Source organism: Mirounga leonina, unplaced genomic scaffold (genome assembly GCF_011800145.1).
Source record: "Mirounga leonina isolate KUSES-001 unplaced genomic scaffold, KU_Mleo_1.0 Mir_115, whole genome shotgun sequence".
Classification (NCBI taxonomy): domain Eukaryota; kingdom Metazoa; phylum Chordata; class Mammalia; order Carnivora; family Phocidae; genus Mirounga; species Mirounga leonina.
In genome coordinates, this window is record NW_023270268.1 from 10,093,178 (window position 1) to 10,111,652 (window position 18,475).

The 18,475-nt window shown below is 50.1% G+C and overlaps 1 protein-coding gene across 13 annotated transcripts in view; it reads left to right on the forward strand.

Moving 5' to 3' along the window:
* The window catches only part of TRAK1 (trafficking kinesin protein 1), a 175,818-nt gene that overhangs the window by 137,885 nt on the left and 19,458 nt on the right, over positions 1–18,475 (forward strand). For 12 of the 13 annotated variants that reach the window (XM_034992723.1, XM_034992764.1, XM_034992709.1 and 9 more), the window contains 10 exons: positions 2,001–2,117; positions 4,362–4,462; positions 5,202–5,310; positions 6,903–6,981; positions 7,864–7,994; positions 8,641–8,715; positions 9,391–9,528; positions 13,531–13,607; positions 15,049–15,285; positions 16,285–16,601. In XM_034992723.1, the coding sequence (XP_034848614.1) occupies positions 2,001–2,117; positions 4,362–4,462; positions 5,202–5,310; positions 6,903–6,981; positions 7,864–7,994; positions 8,641–8,715; positions 9,391–9,528; positions 13,531–13,607; positions 15,049–15,285; positions 16,285–16,601 (1,381 nt within the window). Of the gene's footprint in view, positions 1–2,000; positions 2,118–4,189; positions 4,252–4,361; positions 4,463–5,201; positions 5,311–6,902; positions 6,982–7,863; positions 7,995–8,640; positions 8,716–9,390; positions 9,529–13,530; positions 13,608–15,048; positions 15,286–16,284; positions 16,602–18,475 lie in introns of those variants that run through there. The other variant, XM_034992757.1, reaches the window with a different exon arrangement.

Genomic DNA, 18,475 nt, shown 5'->3' on the forward strand with positions numbered 1-18,475 from the left:
GATGTGGAATGCACTTTGGTATTTCAATTTCGTGCTGTTGAATTTCATTTAAAACAAAATATCAGTTGCCATTATGAAAATGATTCTCCACCTACTGATGGTTTATAACCTGTTTGGAAAAAGCTCACCTGGAGTGTACCTGATCCTTGTTAAGTGGAAGCCATTGGCTCAAGGTCATATGGTTAGTAGCTGGTCAGAAGCTAAGACTCCTACCTAGCTTTTTTTTTTTTTTAAGTTTCATTTATTTATTTGTCAGAGAGAGAAAGAAAGCACAAGCAGGGGGGGCGGCAGGCAGAGGGAGGGGGAGAAGCAGGCTCCCCGCTGAGTAAGGAGCCTGATGCGCGGCTCGATCCCAGGGTGCCGGGATCATGACCTGAGCTGAAGGCAGATGCTTAACTGACTGAGCCACCCAGGCATCCCCCCCTCCCCAGCTTTTTTCCTTCTCTAAGCTGCGTGTTCCCATTCCTCTGCTTTTTACATCAGCTGGACAGAATAACTAGCAGAAGCTTCTTAAATGATTTAGTTTTCCAGAGTTCCCCTCCCTTTGCTAATACTACCTACAAGGGAGCAAGTTGAATCTAACCACAGTGGCAAGTAGTCTATCAGGCATGGATGAGTCTGCCTTTGGTGATGGCGTCTGTCCTGCTGTCTGACTGTCAGGGAACATCTTTCGTCCCGCAGAGGCAGCTGTACCCTTTTTTTTTTTTTTTAAGATTTATTTATTTTAGAGAGAGCATGGAAGCAGGGAGAAGGGCAAAGGGCAAGGGAGGGAATCTCAAGCAGACTCCCTGCTGAGCACAGAGCCTGACACAGGGCTCAGTCTCACAACCCTGAGGTGGTGACCTGAGCCAAAATCAAGATTCGGCTGCCCAACCAACTCAGCCACCCAGGCTCCCCAGCAGCTGTACCTTTACATGCCACTGAAGATCTTCCCTTGTGTACTGCTTTGCTACATATATGTGACGTCATCAACTGAACTAACAGAAACTTCTGTGTCCTTAACACAGTCTTTGTCCTGAAGTAAGGCAATTTTATGCCTTATATCCATTTCGGAAGTTTTTTTTAAGTTTATTTTTTTTAGTAATCTCTACACACAACGTGGGGCTCAAATCCCCAACCCTGAGATCAGAAGTCACACGCTCCTCCCACTGAGCCAGCCAGGCACCACTTGAAGGTATTTTTTTAAAAAATCTAAGTACGGGCGCCTGGATGGCTCAGTCAGTTAAGCGTCCGACTCTTGGTTTAGGCTCAGGTCTTGATCTCAGGGTCACGGAATCCAGCCCCGCGTTGGGCTCCGTGCTCAGTGCAGAGTCTGCGTCAGATCCTCTCCCCTCTCCTGTGGATCCTCCCACTTGTGCTCTGTCTCTCTCTCAAATAAATAAATAAATCTAAAAAAATAATAAAAAATCAACCTAAGTACCCTCCATTAAGTAAAAGAAACATGCTATTAGATTTTAGAGTAACCTTGAACATTTTTGTTCCATATGAAATAAATATAAATAGCTCAGTAAATTCCGCCTTTGTTTGCCTGCCTCCCTGCGTCAGCTCTTGGCTTTGTTGCAAGAGCACTGTGGAATTTCTGTGCTCATTCACTCACCCAGCAGGCAGTTACTGAGTATTTCCATGTGCCGGGCCCTGGGGGATACAAGAGCTCAGCCCTCAGGCGGACAGATTGGCAAGTGATTTCACAGACACCAAAAGCTTTTCACTGCGGAGAAATGTTTTTGGAAGCACGTTTCTCTTGTAGGAACAGAGACATGTTTTCATTGGCTTTTGAGGTTCTCTCCCACTGCCCGAGGTCTGCGTAGCTCTTACACATTCTGTGGGCCGAGCATCCCCCCTCTTTGGACAGGTATCAAACGTGGGTGCGTGGATGGTGAGTTATTAATACCTTTGTTAGTTCTCAGTGCCCTGTTTTCCTCAGTTGACCCTGAGCACCCTGGGCTCCTTCAGGAAGCACAGGTGTTCTGAACGTCTGTTCTCATTTTTGCCTTTCATAGAAAGAGCGGGATTTAGAACTGGCTGCTCGGATTGGCCAGTCGTTGTTGAAGAAGAACAAGACACTGACGGAGAGGAACGAGTTGCTGGAGGAGCAGGTGGAGCACATCAGGGAGGAGGTGAGCCTGGCAGTGGCCGGGAGCCGGTGGGTTTGGTCTCAGGCCCCAGCGTTGCCTGTCCTGGGGCGGCCGCCTGGAGGCAGAAGCCTGCCTTCCTCGGCTGCTTCTGTTCAGGACCCTCCTTTGGACAGTGTGGACAGCACCAGCTGGGCGAGGACAGCCTTCACCCACTCGCTAGGCCCAGAGTGTCCAGTCCCCCACCGTGCCTGGGTGTGCTGGACCAGCGCTGGTTGCCGTCCCCCAGAGTCCAGATCCTCACGTAGGCTGGGAAGGACACTCAGCTCAGGGCAGGAGTGCACGCAGCCTAAGGCGGCAGAGAGCAGGGGCTCCTGGGGCAACGGGGCACGGGCAGGCCAGAGGGGAGCCCTGTCGGGAGGAGGCCAGCCTGTGCTGCCGAGTAGGGCAGCGATGGCACATTCTTCATTCCAATATAATGTTGTGTTTGTAAAACAGAACGAAGAAGATAGGCTATTGTTGTCATGGTAGGAACCCTATCATTTTCATGATACACATCTTGGCTGAAGGGCATCAGAGGTGGGGGTCTGAATGCTTTAGGCTTATCTTACCGGGCTGAGATTTCAGAGGAGCAACACTGGTTTTCTGGAAGGTTGTGGTGTGGGCAGGACAAGGAACGCTCTGCAGAGTTGGATGGGGTGGCTGGAACAAGGCCTAGGAGTTAGAGCCGGGCCCTACTTTGTAGCTTCTTTCCCATCATCATGTTCTTTTACCTGCGAATTTAGCTGTGAGGACTTTCACCTGACCTTCTTCTCCTGATTTCCCTTATTTTCTACCAGAAACCTTCTAAGTGGGAGGGGACTCACGTCTCTTAGATGTATTCAGACCTTTTCCTCATTGAAGCTGTTACCAGCTATTGTTGCCTGGGTTCAGTGATTGTTTTAATATTGATGAAACAGAGTTGCCAGTATCTAAGAAAAGTTTTCATCCTGGGCGGCTTCCTTTGAAAGATGATATGGTAGAATGTAGTCGTGTTTTGGAGAAGTCAAGTCGCCGCCTGCTTTCCCGGCACCCAGCATCATGACCTGACATCTCCTTCTCTCGGGCATTAGAGAGCAGAGGACCATGCCACCCAGGAACCAGTAAATGGTCACCCACTGTCCCTCATGTGCTGCTCCTCTTCGTGCCCTTGCCTGGGGCTCCCTCACCTCACACAAACAGCACCCACCTCTTTGGAAGTGGGAATGCCTCTTTTTCCTTGGAAGAGCTCTGAATTTGGAAGCTGTAATATGTTCCCCTTTGGCACGTCATTAAATTGTCAGTCTAGGTGTTGAAACTAAACTTTTGTGCGCATAAACCCGCACATTTGCTTCTCCCCGGAAGTCATAAATACCCACTGTGTTGTGTAGGAAAGCTGGAATAAACCATAGACCCCAAATCAGATTAGAAACAAGAAAGAATGAAAACTAAATTGTAATTCTCGCTTGCAGCACGGGCTCCCTGCTCATCAGTAGTGAGTGGTGAAAGGGAAGTGAAAAATTTTATGGCTCGGGTTTGTTTGCTTAAGATGTTAAGTACAAATCAGGCGACTTGCAAAAACTGTCCTGGTAATCAGTGTGGCCACTTCCTGATGGCTGCCTTCTTTCTCCTGTGTCTGAAATTGCTATCTTATGGTCACTGAGTACAGAGTAAGGTCTGGCCAGGCTTGGCCGCGAGCCCTGTGAGGGTGCAGCAGTCACAGGGTGGGGCTGGGAGTGTGCCAAGTGTGATAGCGAGGGTGGACAAGCTGCTTGTAGCTGCCCACCCAGGGCTGGCGTCGCCAGGGGCCCAGTCCAGGGTGGCATTTGGTTTCGGCAGAACTGAATGGCCTCTTCTTTCCTTTGGTAACAGGATCTTTTTCTCTGGCCATTTGCCTAGCTGGTCATCTGGCTACTTGCAAAGCCCATATGCTATCTTGTCATCATCTGTCGTTCCCCCCCCCCCGCCCCGTACCCCCGGCCAAACATCATTCTAGAGCCTTCTAGTCTCCTCTCACCTCTTCTCTGAACCAAAGTAAAAACCATAAATTTAGGCAGAGGGTTTTCTGTCGAAACACAGTTGACTGTATTTTTCTTCAGTGGGATCGAATGCAACCTCTTCTCCTTGAAAAGACAAAATCGATGACATGCCTTCACTTTGGGTGAGGAATTAAACGAACGTTGTCACCAGCAGCAAGTGTTTGAACGTGACGGGGGCGTTGTCCATGCTCGGGGCTGAATGCTGCCCCCCCCGCCCCGGCTGTGTCTGCAGGTGTCTCAACTCCGGCATGAGCTGTCCATGAAGGATGAGCTGCTTCAGTTCTACACCAGCGCCGCGGAGGAGAGCGAGCCCGAGTCTGTGTGCTCCACCCCGTAAGTCGCCAGAGGGCCGTGGCTCTGGGGTGGGGGCGCAGGCGGCTGCCTGTTGTCCATGTCCTTGGAGGTGCCTTGGCAGGGTTGCTTCCCCAGCAGCTCAGGTCTGCTGCTCCCAGCCTTCCCCAGACCAAGTATCTCCACGTGCTTCCAACAAATTGCTTGGATGATTTTAGCAGGATGTGGAAGGGGACAGGGTTATTCATCAATTTAGATCAATCCGGCCTGGTCACGGGTAACAGGGTGGGCCCCGCAGTTAGAGGATGATACCGGGTCCTGGAGCCAGAGGGGCCACCGTGGGCCCTTGGGACATCTCGGAGAGATTAGAAGCACAAACTCTAGAGCCCAGTGGTCTCAGTTCAGACCTTGGCTCTGTGGTTTCCTAGCTGTGTGCTCTTGGCCAAGTTACTTAATCATTCTGTGCCTGTTTCCTCATTTGTAAAATGGGAATACCGACAGTACTTAGTTCAGAGCGTTATGAGCATTAATTGACTTCATACCTGTAGAGTACTTAAAACTAGAACATGTTCTAGGCACATAGAATTGCAATGTAAATATGAAGTAGACTTTTAGGCATCCGGAATTGTGCGTTGGCTTCGAATAGTTGATTCTGCTGAGTTGTGAGGCCATGGGGCTGTACATGGTGGCCAGAGGGTTGGGATGGGGGTCCTGAGTGCTGGCGAGCCTGTGTGCCGGCAGGTGCTGTTTCCCTGGAGCGAGATTGCACTTTCTCCCCCAGGTTGAAGAGGAATGAGTCATCCTCCTCCGTCCAGAATTACTTCCATCTGGATTCTCTTCAGAAGAAGCTGAAGGACCTCGAAGAGGAGAACGTCGTACTTCGATCGGAGGTCAAGTGCACTCCCTGCCCTTGTTCCATCTGGAGGGTGGTGGCTCCTTTGCCTTATCTGGCAGGAGGAGCCGTGCTTACAGCGCCGTTCTCAAGGGTGACCGTCTGTGGGAGAGCCACCTGAGCTCTGCTCACAGCGGCACCTGGGGCCCAGCCAGCGTGCCTCCTCTGTGAGCTGGGCATTGGCTTCCGGGGAGCACATACCCGTCTGAGGAACTGAGGACTCGGGGATTCTCCGTGTGGCTGGGCAAGAGTGGCGAGCCTTTCCTCCTTCAGTTAGGGCAGGGCTCTGTTGGCTTTTGAGGCTTCCTGGCTAGTTAGTCTCTGTGCCAGGCACTTTGCCTGTGTTGTGTTTTTGTTTTTCGTTTTTTTTTCAAATTTCACAGCAAGGCTGGAAGTTGGTTAATTTGCTTCTCATTTACAGTGAGAAAGCTGGGACCCAGGCTCCTAGGTGTTTGATTTGCCAACGTGGCACAAGTTAGGGAATGACAAAGGTGGGATTTGCAAGGCTCTGTGACTCTGAACCTGTTACTTCCCTTCACTCATGGCCCCTATCTGGAAACACTGAGGCATGCAAGTTTAGTACTTTTTGTCTTAATTATCAGTGAGTTTATGCTCTCCAGTCAGAAGTATGCTTTGTCAAGTTTGGGCTGCATGCCCACCTGAGTTGGCCCAGGGTTCCCTGAAACCCCTACAATACAGCAGACCACCTTGAACTTGCCCACACATTGGAAAGAGCCTCATGTCTGGGCTTATCTTCTAGTCCTCATTGACTAGTGGGAAACACAAACCCAGAGCGACCAAGAGGGTTGTGCAGGCTTTCTGTTTCTGTACCAGCCAGTGGCCAAGCCAAGACTACCGACCAGAGCTTTCCATCCCAGTGCCTGCCCCAGGTAAATGCTCCAATCCCAGCTACAAATTCCACCTCAGTTTTCAGGAGTGTTGTCTCCCTGGGGCCAGGGCCCGAGGACTCAGAGATACCTGCTCTCCACCTGGGATAGTTTCTTCAGACCTTTGGATCTCTATTTTCTCACCTTGTCAGCTGGGAGCATGGCTATCCAGAGTCCTGGGATAGCTCTTGGGTCTCTGAATTTCAATGCTTTTGTATCGTACCTTGTTTTTACTAAGCTGAATACAGTAGATCTAACTCCCCAACTTAGATCTCATAGGACAGTGCCTTGCATAAAGCAGGTACATGATAAGTGTTAGCCATTCTTGTGGTCATCTGTAGATGGTAGGCAGAGCTGAGTCCTAGACACTGTTGGGGTCCAAAGGGGTCCCTGTCTATGAGCCGGGACAGATGCAAATGAATAGACACCAGGGGTGGCGCTTTGTAGAGTGCACATCGCTTTGTGTAGCGCCCTCTGGTGGTACGCCTTTTTCAGCTCTTCAGCTTTGAGGATCCGCGATTCCTTAACTAAGCAGGGCATTCTGATGGACTTTCTGTATTGGAGGGTGTCCTGGATGGCAGGTGGGGAGAGGGTGAAGGGCAGCTTCCCAGACCCGGGTTAGTCCTTGCTCCGTGCCCCAGCCTTGCCCACCCCACCGGTCCAGGTGTGAATGTGGGGCCTCTGACCTGAGCCTTGTCCACAGGCCTGCCAGCTGAAGACGGAGACCATCACCTATGAAGAGAAGGAACAGCAGCTGGTCAACGACTGCGTGAAGGAGCTGAGTATGGCCTGGTTCTCTTGCTCCATCCCTACCCGCTCTTTTTACTTTCTGCAGCTGCCATCATTGTGATGAGACACCCACCCCCACCCCCCGATCTTGTGTGGGGCACCGCTCACTCTGATGCATGAGAAATTGGGTGCTAGGTTATTAGCCATACGCTGTCCTAATTTCTCACTTGAGACGGATGTTTAATTTTGATTCCGGCTTTCTACTGTAATACTGGAGTTATGTGAAGTCTAAGTTAAGCCCAGTTACAGAGTTCCCCTGTCGATATGCAAACACTAATCAATTATGGTTTCTCATAATTGATGTGTGCAAGGTGAGGCCAGAGTTCTCCGCTTTGCAAACAAGTACTTTCCCCACCCTCTCCATCGTAAGTTTACAAGTTAAGACAAAAGGGCAAACAGTATTTTGAATTTCAGCAAAACGCTCAATAAATGAAACACACCCTGTGTTCCAGTCTAGTAAAATGAGTTATGACTCTGAATATGGGTTGAAGACATCCAAAGGAATTATACTGTGCGGGCACAGTTCCTTCTAGAATAGGGTGCAGCAGGGGTTCCTGTTAATGATGTGGATCCGTTCATGCATGAATGTGGGAATTCGGGCAGATGCACCTTTGTGTGGTGTGGCATCTCCCAGCTGACCCCCAAAGCCTGCCTGACTTCCTCTGGGAAGGGAGGCAGCTTTGGTCGGCGGGGTTGGGTCCCCACACCAGGGCCCACACCAGACTGAGCCCATATGGGAAAATGGGCACTGTTCCTTCTTCACTGCCCTCTCCACTCATCCCCCTGTCTGGCAACAAAGATGCTTTTTCTTGTGCACACCACAAAGAAACCATTCTCTCTGGGTCTGACTTCCTCTTGTCATTTCTTGGTTAAAGGGGATGCCAATGTGCAGATTGCCAGTATCTCAGAGGAGCTGGCTAAGAAGACCGAGGATGCTGCCCGCCAGCAAGAGGAGATCACACACCTGCTGTCGCAGATAGTTGACTTGCAGAAGAAGGCAAAAGCTGTAAGGCTTCTGTTTCTCTGGATGCTGCAGATGGCATTTGCCCCCGAAGACCATGCCCTTTGGTTTTATAGTTTAGGAGTTTGTGCTGCCCCTTTGGGGAAAAGGCTTATTAGCAAATTCAGTAGAATAAAGCTAGTCGCCCTGAACTGGGGAGGGCATCATATAACCACTTACCTCCTAAAAATAATCTGCACATTAATAGAATTCGTTAAGAAAGGTGCCGCAGTTGGAATTTCACTTGTGAATTTTCTAGTCTAGGATTTGTTTTTACATAGAGCACCTGGTGTTCCTATAGCAGAATAATATCCCCTTTAGATTTGAGATGAAGCAGCCGCAAGATATCAACAACAACAAAACAAATACAGTTTAGTTTCCCACGTCAGGCCTTTGCTAGCAGCGCGAGGCGAAGCGCGTCTGGGGAGGGGCTGTGCCTACGGAGACGGGCGTAGGGCGGGCCACACAGAATGAACATGGATGTAGGAAAGTCTGCCTTCAAAATTACAGAAAAGGCGAAATGTTACTCCGGCTTAAAAGTCTCACTGTAGAAATGTGATAGGATCGGAATAGATCAGGTAATAAGAGGAAACCAGTTAGACGTTTCCAGGTATCTTAAAGGAGAAGCTGATGGGCCTTTGCCCTGTTGCAGTGCGCGGTGGAAAATGAAGAGCTGGTCCAGCACCTGGGGGCTGCTAAGGATGCCCAGCGGCAGCTCACGGCGGAGGTGAGCGGCTCTCCCCGCTTTCCCCAGGCCCATCCCGCTTAGGGTGACGGGCCGCGGGTCATGTCCACCTCACTAGCTGCTTTTATTCTGAATTGAAAGCCATTCTTACTGGTAAATTCCTGCTGACGCTGTCACGGCTGGTGAGCACCTGGGGGGCTGGGCCCTGCATAAGCCGCTCCTGCTAAATGTCCCCTGAGGGCAACGGCACGGAACTCACCACGGGAAGGAGGCCGCTCACAGATGTGGCTAGAGACGATGGTGTGACAATTGGCTCTCCCATTCGTGGAGAGTTGGCTTTTTAAAAAAATATTTGAGTATCATTGGCAGGAGGTTCCATGAGTGTTAGGGGTACAACGTAGTGATTGGACATGTCTGTACGTCATGCCATGCTTACTACACTGTCGCCCCATCTGTCACCACACAACCCCGTTACCGTACTGCTGACTCGATTCCCCGCGCTGTGCCGTTCATCCCCATGACTTAGGCATCCTGTAACTGGAAGCCTGGGATCTCGGTTGCACGTTAGAACTTGGGAGGTTTCTGAGGCTAGGAGCACGCCCCAGGTGGAAGTCGAACTGAGCCTCGAGGGCCCTTTGGTGTCGGGCCTGGAGGTGCAGGGCAGTCCCCGTCGTCCCCCCACCCCCCTGACCGTGCGTACCTTTCTGGTGTGTGCAGCTGCGAGAGCTGGAGGACAAGTACGCAGAGTGCATGGAGATGCTTCACGAGGCGCAGGAAGAGCTCAAGAACCTCCGGAACAAGACCATGCCCAACACCGCATCCCGGCGCTACCACTCGCTCGGCCTGTTCCCCATGGTGAGCACCCGCCTGCTCTGTGCCCCCGCTCCCCACCCGCCTGCCAGGCCGCAGGGGGGGCCCCTGGCAGGGAGGTGGGGTCTGGCGCCGAGACTTGGTGGGTGGGCTTCTTCTTTTTTTTTTTTTTAAAGATTTTATTTATTTATTTGAGAGAGAGAGAGAATGAGAGACAGAGAGCACGAGAGGGAAGAGGGCAGAGGGAGAAGCAGACTCCCTGCCGAGCAGGGAGCCCGATGCGGGACTCGATCCCGGGACTCCAGGATCATGACCTGAGCCGAAGGCAGTCGCTTAACCAACTGAGCCACCCAGGCGCCCGGTGGGTGGGCTTCTTTTCTGCAGCTTAGCTCTAGATCTGCGTCAGGGGCTCGCGTGCCTGAGCGAGGACTGACTCAGTCCTTTTTTTCTCCTCGTGTCCTTAATTGGTAGATTTCGTAAGACCCTCAGATACTTGGAAGATGTTATTCACACATTGTTCTTTTTCTAACCTTATCAGAGTATGAGCTATTTTGGCCTCACCGTGCGTTCTAGAATTCTTAAGTTGCCCATACAGTTCTGCTGGTTCTTTCTAGGCTTACTGATCATCCTCTTGGGGGCTTTCAGTGTCTGTAATCTGAAAAAATCTCTCTCTCTAGCTGGAGCGGCATTTCCATTTCTACAAAATGATTTGCCCGCAATTTTACTTCGTAGCTCTGGCCTGATCTGTTTCATGCTTGGGCTTTAGGGAGACATGGTTGAGAAAGGGATTTTCCAGGTTAGCCCCTCCCTGCTGGGGTTCAGCAGCACTAGGCAGGCCTCCTCTGCTGGTCTTTTCCCCGAGTCGTTTGGTGAGCTTCCTCACTGTACCTTCTTCTGTCAGACTAAAGCCCCTCGAAGGTGGAGGCTGTGTCTTATTTGCTCCTTTCCTCCTTCCCTCTGTAATACTCTGCTGTCTGCTCCGTGCTTGTTATGTTTCACAATTGTATATGCTTAGTAGGTACTAGATTTGGATGGGTGGACAGACAGACCGAAGAACAAATGACCAAGAACTTTTATATTCAGGCTCTATTTCCGTGGTTTGATGAAATACCAAATTCTCTTTGAGGAGACAAGAACTTTTGAGAGAAACACTCCAATGAGATACAAGTGGATGGCAGCTACAATGTTTGTGACACTCAGTCCTTTGGAATTTGGCCTTTCCTTGGGGCTCTTTCCCTTTACACTGTCTGGCCCACTTTTCCTAAATCACAATCTCATTTTATATATAAAAATCAGGCTAGAACTCTCTCTCTCTCTCTCTTTCTCTCTCTCTCAGCTGGATTGAAACCTAATGAAACCAAAATGAAAGATACATAAACATAGCTTTCCAAGGAGCAGATTGGTGATCCAGTGTGTCCAGGAATCCAAGTAAAGGCAGCAAAGAACATTCGGTGCCCCCGATTCCTCCATCGAGAGCCAATGACACTCAGCTCACAGACTGGCCTATGTAGTGATATATGCTCCCTGCCTCAATTTCCCTCCTTCCTGGCTTCCCACCTTGGCACAGTGGCCTCCTAGGGGCACCTTCTCTCCCGTGCACTTAGGATGCACTCCACTGCATTCCCCACGCTCAGAGACAGACCTGTTTTAAAACAAAGCCATGACATAGAAAAGTCAAACTGAAAATCTTCATTTGGGCGTCTTCTGCAGAGATTCTCAGCTATTGTATTTGCTGAGATGGAGCTTTCGCTTGCCTTTTCCTGTAGCTGTTGGCACGGCTCACTTTTTGAAGGTGGCTATTTTTAAAGTGCGTGATGTATTAAAGGTATTTGCGGCATTGAGTGGTGCTGTGCGCGTTTCTGGAGCAGAACGCCCCAATCTGAGTCAAACGGTGGGTAGCAGTTTCTGCCTGAGGAGTACGTTGCCAGCTCTCTTGTCTGTGGCAGGAGCTCCTAATCGGGGATCCCCAGACAGGACTCAGGGGGCCGGTGAACTTGAGGGAGGGTCACGTCTTTTATCTTAGTCCCTAATTGTATACAGTGCTTCCTGCTCATATGAAGGTGGGCAACAAGCCACAGCGATATTAGCCACCCCGGTGACTTGGTCACCAGTTGAGATCACAGCTGCTCTCCGTTGTAAGATGTCTCCAAATCCCGTTTGTGCTAAGGCCCACTTCAAGGTGGCAGTCATTACCAGGCCTGAAGCCAGATCCTGTGTGTTAACGTATCACGATTGTTGTTATTAATAGTCTAGTGACTAGTTCAATATATTGGGCTTCCTTTTTGTCCTAATTATTTTGTTCACTTAAAGATACTATTCTGAGAAGGGGTCCGTGGCTTCCCCAGACTGCTAGGGGGCTCAGGGCCAAGAAAAAGTCACAGAGCCGGCTTGCTATCTCCTCCAGGCACGACCTTGAAGTTAGTAGTTTGGTATGTCATCGCTCCTAAGTTGTATGAAGGTCCTTTCCTCGTGCAGAACTCTGAATGTAAACTATATGGTGAATTACAGTAGTAAGAAGTAAAGTGGTGGGGCGCCTGGATGGCTCAGTCAGTTAAGTGTCTGCCTTCGGCTCAGGTCATGATCCCAGGGTCCTGGGATTGAGCCCCGCATCAGGCTCCCTGCTCAGCGGGGAGGCTGCTTCTCCCTCTCCCTCTGCCCCTCCCCCTGCTTATGCTGTCTCGCTATCTCAGTTTCTTTCTCTCTCTCTCAAATAAATAAAGTCTTAAAAAAGAAAGAAAGAAAAGTGAACTGACTTTAAAAAAGCTCACTCAGGGAAGCCCTTTACAACATGGGTTATGTTGAATGACAATCTGTACATAATAATTACTAAATAAAATTGCATATTTATAAATAATAGTTGAAAACAAGCACATTAACCCCTTTATGGACCCAGCTTCTTGCTACCTCCTGTCAAGTCTCCCCACTTGGTTCCAGCTTCTAGCCTGGAGCGTCGATCCCTGACTGTGGGGCTGTGGAGATGGGCGCTCTGGAGTTCCCATGCTCTGTTTGCTGGGAATCCATTGGCCACAAGTGGCTATGTGAATTTAAATCTGTTAAAATTAGTACAGCGAATTCGGGTCCTCAGTCATACTGGCCATGTTTCAGGTGCCTGATAGCCACCTGCGGCCTGTGGCTCCCACAATGGACAGTGCAGAAAGAACATTCCTGATCATCGCAGGGAGTCTTCAGTTAGCACAGCAAGTCCTTCCCTTCAGGCTGTCCTGGGGGTGTCCTCCTCTGAGGCCCCAGCAGGTGCTTTTCTGCACACGCCTGGTCCTCCTATTGGCACCGACCTGTCCAGTGTATGGGATTGCTTGTTAGGCTCTACCTCAGAGGGTGAGGAGTGGTGGGCCGTTCGGGGAGGAGGGAGCGCTCATCAGGGGGTCTTTATCGGTGAGTCTCAGCTGGGGGCCTGGCCATCCGGTAAGGGAGAAGTCAGCCATGACCAGCCTTGCCCTGACCCGCAAAATCCACGACCTAGCTAGAGAAAGATCTAAGTGAACTAACTGTTCAGGGAACTCGCAGGGACTTCATGTGTTTGGTGTCTTTCTTCAGGGAGGAATGAAGGATTAGTAGTGGAAACGAGGTATGAGCTAGTCATTAAAGGTGGGCGGGCGATGGGTCGTTGGTGGGGAGAGGAGCTCTCCTTGCAGGGGAAGCGGGCGGCACCAGAGCAGAGGCTCAGATGACAGTGCTCACAACTCGGGTCCCCTCCTCCACAAATTCCCCGCCTCTCCTCTCTCCTTGTGGACAGAGTCACAGCTCCGTGGTGTGGCCAAGGGAACGTGGGGTTTGCTCTCAGACCCTCGGCTGCAGGGGAGTGTCAGGGCTGTACACTCAGTGCCCACTGGGGACTGCTCCATTGAGAACGCGCCATGGGGATTGCTCGGTCAGGGGTTCCCCCAGTGATGAATGCTGGAAGCCTAGTGGCATGGGTAGTTTGCAGGCTCTGAGGCCTCAGTTGATGCTCCTATGGCTAGCCAGCCGTGAGCCTCTTCTAGAGACTTGAATTGCTGTTCACTCAGTGTGTTTTCTGGCTTTTCTCAGGACTCCTTGGCAGCGGAGATTGAGGGAACGATGCGCAAGGAGCTGCAGTTGGAAGAACCTGAGTCTCCAGATATCGCGTACGGCCTGGTTCTAAGCTTCCCAGAGACTGCTCATGCCCTGTGGTCATCAAAACTAGCAGTGTTTGGGCTTCAGACACCAACAGTGATCATGGTGGTCCTTCCACAAATTTGGGTCCAGATTAAGGGAGATAAGAGCACACAGCCAATAATATCCCACAGGTCCTCTTCCTGAGTTTTAAAGCTATATTATTAACTTACAGGAAGTTGAGAGGGCGAGCTGTTTCCCATCTCTGTTAATACAGGCCCTGTCTTGATACCACCACTTGGTTTTATCTTTCTTTTCAGCGAAAAACAGGACTTAAAAAATGTTTACTGTCTGTTAGCAAAAGCAAAATAGGATGCAGTAGAAGATACAGAGGGCTCTTCGAGGGGTGCACGCAAGGCTTCTGCTTCCTTTCTGGATACGTTTATGGATATTGGCCTCTACCAACTCTCTTCCTAACATGAGACCTTGCACGAGGCCTGCCCCGAGTTGTTTCTAAGGAACATCTGGATCCGATTTCATTGTGTATTTTCTGTACCCAAAGCCCACAGCCAGAACTGAAATGGGATCCTGGGAGTGACCAGAGTCCCCGAGCCTCGGTGCGTGTGTGAAGCCCTATGCATCCCAGAAGGACACGGCCGTTAGAGCAACATGCCTACCTTTGTCTCCTGAAAAAGGAACAAATGAGGGGACGCCTGGGTGGCTCAGTTGGTTAAGCATCCGACTCTTGATTTCAGCTCAGGTCATGATCTAAGGGTCGTGAGATCGAGCCCCGTGTTGGGCTCTGCACTGGGCACGGAGCCTGCTTGGGATTCTCTCTCTCTCTCTCCCTCTCCCTCTGCCACTACCTCTGCTCATGTGAGCTCCCTCTCTCTCTGTCTCTCTTCCTCTTAAAAAAAAAAGGGAACAAATGGGCATCAAAGGGAAGTTCCACTCTTAGAAATAGCAATTTTTGAAAGATTCCTGCGGTATTTATCATCTCATTACAGAAGTGTGAGATTTTGTCTTGCTTTTATATATATATATGAACAATCAACAAATACTCATTCTACAGATATTTATGGAGCCCTGTTATGTGCTGAGCAGTGAACACTGCCCTCTTGGACTTTGCATTCTAGTGACCATGATGAAAGAGGAAAAGTAGCCGGGAGACAAAAGCCTACTTAAGTATTTGTGTTTGTGGGTCAAGCCTGAGGGAGAGAAAAGCAGTATCATCTTGCTAGTTTCACCTGTAGGACACAACCATGAATTAGGGCCCGGAATTCAGTGGGCATTGAGCCTCTTGAGTTTCAGCCAACACATGGAAGGCAGGGGATGGCAGGTTGCCTGGGGGCTCGTGTGGGCCAGCAGCCTTTTGGCTCCTTGGATGGTAGTTTCTGGAGGGCTGAACTCCACAGTCATTCCTGCATTTGTTTATTCATGGATGTTGTGCATTCCCTCCCCCCCTCCCCCCAGTCACCAGAAGCGAGTCTTTGAGACGGTGAGAAACATCAACCAGGTCGTCAAGCAGAGGTCTCTGACCCCGTCCCCCATGAACATCCCCGGCTCCAACCAGTCCTCAGCTGTGAACTCCCTCCTGTCCAGCTGCGTCAGCACCCCCCGGTCCAGCTTCTACGGCAGTGATGTTGGCAATGTCGTCCTGGACAACAAGACCAACAGCATCATCCTGGAAGCAGAGTCAGCTGACCTGGGGTGAGCCAGCCGGGAGTTTGTAATCTTTGGGTTTGGGAGACAGGTAGTGTGGATCAAGGATAGGTTAAGCCATCAGAAGAAGGGAGCTGACAAAGAATCGCCTGAAAAGCATAGACCTTTCGGTTCTGTCATCTGTTTTGCTAGCCCTCTGAGTTTACGCTCACTCTTGATTCTGCTCTTTCCACCAGTGTAAGGAGGTATGACAGGAAGTCTGCTTTTCTGTCAAAATGCTGAAGGGGAGGATGAATGAGTATTTTTTCTGTTAATCTTCACTGTTGGGCTATAGAATAGACATTCTGTAGCTTGGGTGTTTGAAAGGCTGAGGAGGACTCAGGCTCTGTCTTGTGACCAGAATCTAGTTTGCGGCCGAAGGTGGGGCGCAGGGCCCCCTGCAGGTGCACATCACACCTCCTGTCCCTGGGGTGGGGCCTCCTCAGCGGGGGGGCAGTCCCTCTTTGTCCTGAAGCCCTCCACACATGCATACACACACGCGTGACATCAGCTGTGTTGTACAACTTTTTTCTGTGACAATGAAATTGGTTCTTCTGACCGACTGGGTCAGAGGGGAAACGGCTTGATCAGAACAGCTCTTTCAATTCAAGAGGAAAGAGAAATGCCTCTTGAACCAGTGGCCCTTCTGGTAACTAGGACCTGCAGCCTGAAGAAGTCGTCTTCCTGAGGGCTCAGGAGGGAGATGTTGCTAGGGACGGAATTTTTTACATAGTATGTGCCAATTTTCTCTGCACCTTTGTGCTCTCCCCGCTACCCGGTGCAACACCCAGCAGAGGAACTAGTTCTCCCGGACAGGCATTTACCTCCCCATTTTTGCCTAAATTTCTGCTGCTTGCCTTGTTGGCTTCCCTAGCAAAAATCCTGCGTCCACCAGGAAACCTGTCCGCCCCCGGCCACCTAGAGCAGTAAGTCCTCCCTCGCACCGTGCACCCTGCATGGCGCCTGCCGCGGGGTGCGCCACGCTCAGCCCCGTCTCCCCACTCGCAGGAACGTCGAGCGGAGCAAGAAGCCCGGGACGCCGGGCACCCCGGGCTCCCACGACCTGGAGACGGCGCTGCGGCGGCTGTCCCTCCGCCGGGAGAACTACCTGTCGGAGCGGAGGTTCTTCGAGGAGGAGCAGGAGCGGAAGCTCAGGGAGCTGGCGGAGAAGGGCGAGCTGCTCAGCGGCTCCCTCACGCCCACGGAGAGCATCATGTCCCTCGGCACCCACTCGCGCTTCTCTGAGTTCACCGGCTTCTCGGGCATGTCCTTCAGCAGCCGCTCCTACCTGCCCGAGAAGCTCCAGATCGTGAAGCCGCTGGAAGGTGATCCCCGGGGGCCTCGGCCCCTCTCGGCCCTCCTCGGCGACCGCCTGTGGTCGCTGATCCACCACCAGCAAGCGGGCAGCCTCTGTCACGCCTACTCCTTTTTCTTCCGAGACAGCCTCCCGCGCTGCTGGTTTGAGTTCCTCTGACGGTGGCGCCCAGCCTGGGCTTCCGTCTCCCGGGGCAGGTGTGGGAGTGTGCACGCAGGCCGACTCTCACCTGGGCCGGCCAGGCCAAAGGAAAGGAACGAGCGCCTTCACGTCAGTTTCCTAGTTCTCTTTCTCGTGCATCTAGAACCTTAGAAGTCAGCATCTTTTTGAGAGGCAGAGGCTACCGTACTAGAAGGTTAATTAGGTCATGCCTGGGGTCTGAGAAGCACAGGGAATTATTGCTGTCACCTCTCAGAAACGTTGGTGTCAGGGAGGGGTGCAGAGCACATGCTAGAAGTTGTTTTTTTCAGGAACTACCTGAAAGTGATCTGCAGTTCGTGGGCTCACATGTTTTGCTTCGATCTTCCAGTAAAGAGAGTGCGGCTTTCTTCCAGTGCCCTGGGTTCTGAGCAAGATGCCTAGACCTCTACAGTCTGAGGGCCGGGAAGGGGGTGGTTGCGGAGGCAAGTGAGTTCTGTACCTCCTCAAGCCTGCCTTTCCCAGGGGCAATGTACTTTTTAGTGCCAGGGACACCCAAGATCGTTAAACTCCTGGAAAAAAGTCTTTTCTTTTTTTGCTTTTTCTTCCAGGCATTATAAAATGTCTTCCTTTTACTTACCCACTTACCTTGTCAAGGGCCGCCGAGCGTTTGTATTTTTCAGTTTTGACTCCTTTAGTTTGGAAACCCATGTGAGTTTGAGAAGGTGTTTTAGAATTCTGTATTACATTTCTGGTGCAAAGTAAAATCAGAATTTCTGTAAGGCTGTATTTCCCATGTTAGACCTATATTCTTAAGGAGTCATTTTAGACATATATTCTTAGTTACTCGTTCCCGCAATTTAATACCACAAATACACTGTTGATGTGCTATAGCTTTGCTCTCTGCCTAAAAAGAGTAGGATTCTTTTTACCCCAGAAGAACCTGTTTTCAACCCTTTGGGGGCAATATTATCCCTGTTGAGAATGTGTGGTGTAAAATGAGGATGTGCTTGTTAAAGACCCAAGACATGCTGGGTCCTGTAGTCTCCAGAGGAAGGAAGAGGGTGGGCTGACGTTCTTTCTTCATGATTATTTTTTAATTGTATAATTTAGGCCCTTATTAGATTTCAGAAAAGGGATGGCTCGTTCTTTTTTTAATTGTTTATTCAGTTGTGAGCTTGGTGATTGTTTCCTGATCCATAATTATGTCTGTTTTTCTTTCAATAAAATCTTCCATTTCTGCAATTTTACTTTCTGCCTTTCTTTTCTTTTTTTCTCCTTTGTCTCAAAGTTCATTGGAATTTATCATCTCTATTTCGTCTGATTTCTGTATTTGACTTTATGTTTCATTAGATCATCTAAGAATTTGTCTTTGGATTCATTTTCCAAGCATATTACAGGAAGAGATTTTTAAAAATCTATTTCAACCAATTCATCTTTTTTCTTTTAATCTTATGACTTAGCAATATTTTTTGTGTTAACAGACTAAGAGGAAATCCCATGAGATTTGCTAGATCAGTTTCATCTAAAGTATCCTGCTCACCGGGAAGCTAAATCACCACCATTAAGAAGTCATGTCATATCACTATGGACTGTGATGCATCCTCATGATAGAGATCCCTCTCTTCCATTTTGTAGTTCTCTGACTTCTCAGCTATTTCAGATACAACCAATATTTTCTTTCTTCCTTATCGCCACAATTTTTTTGTTTATTACTTTGTTTAATCTGACAAGATGAAGTGCTGA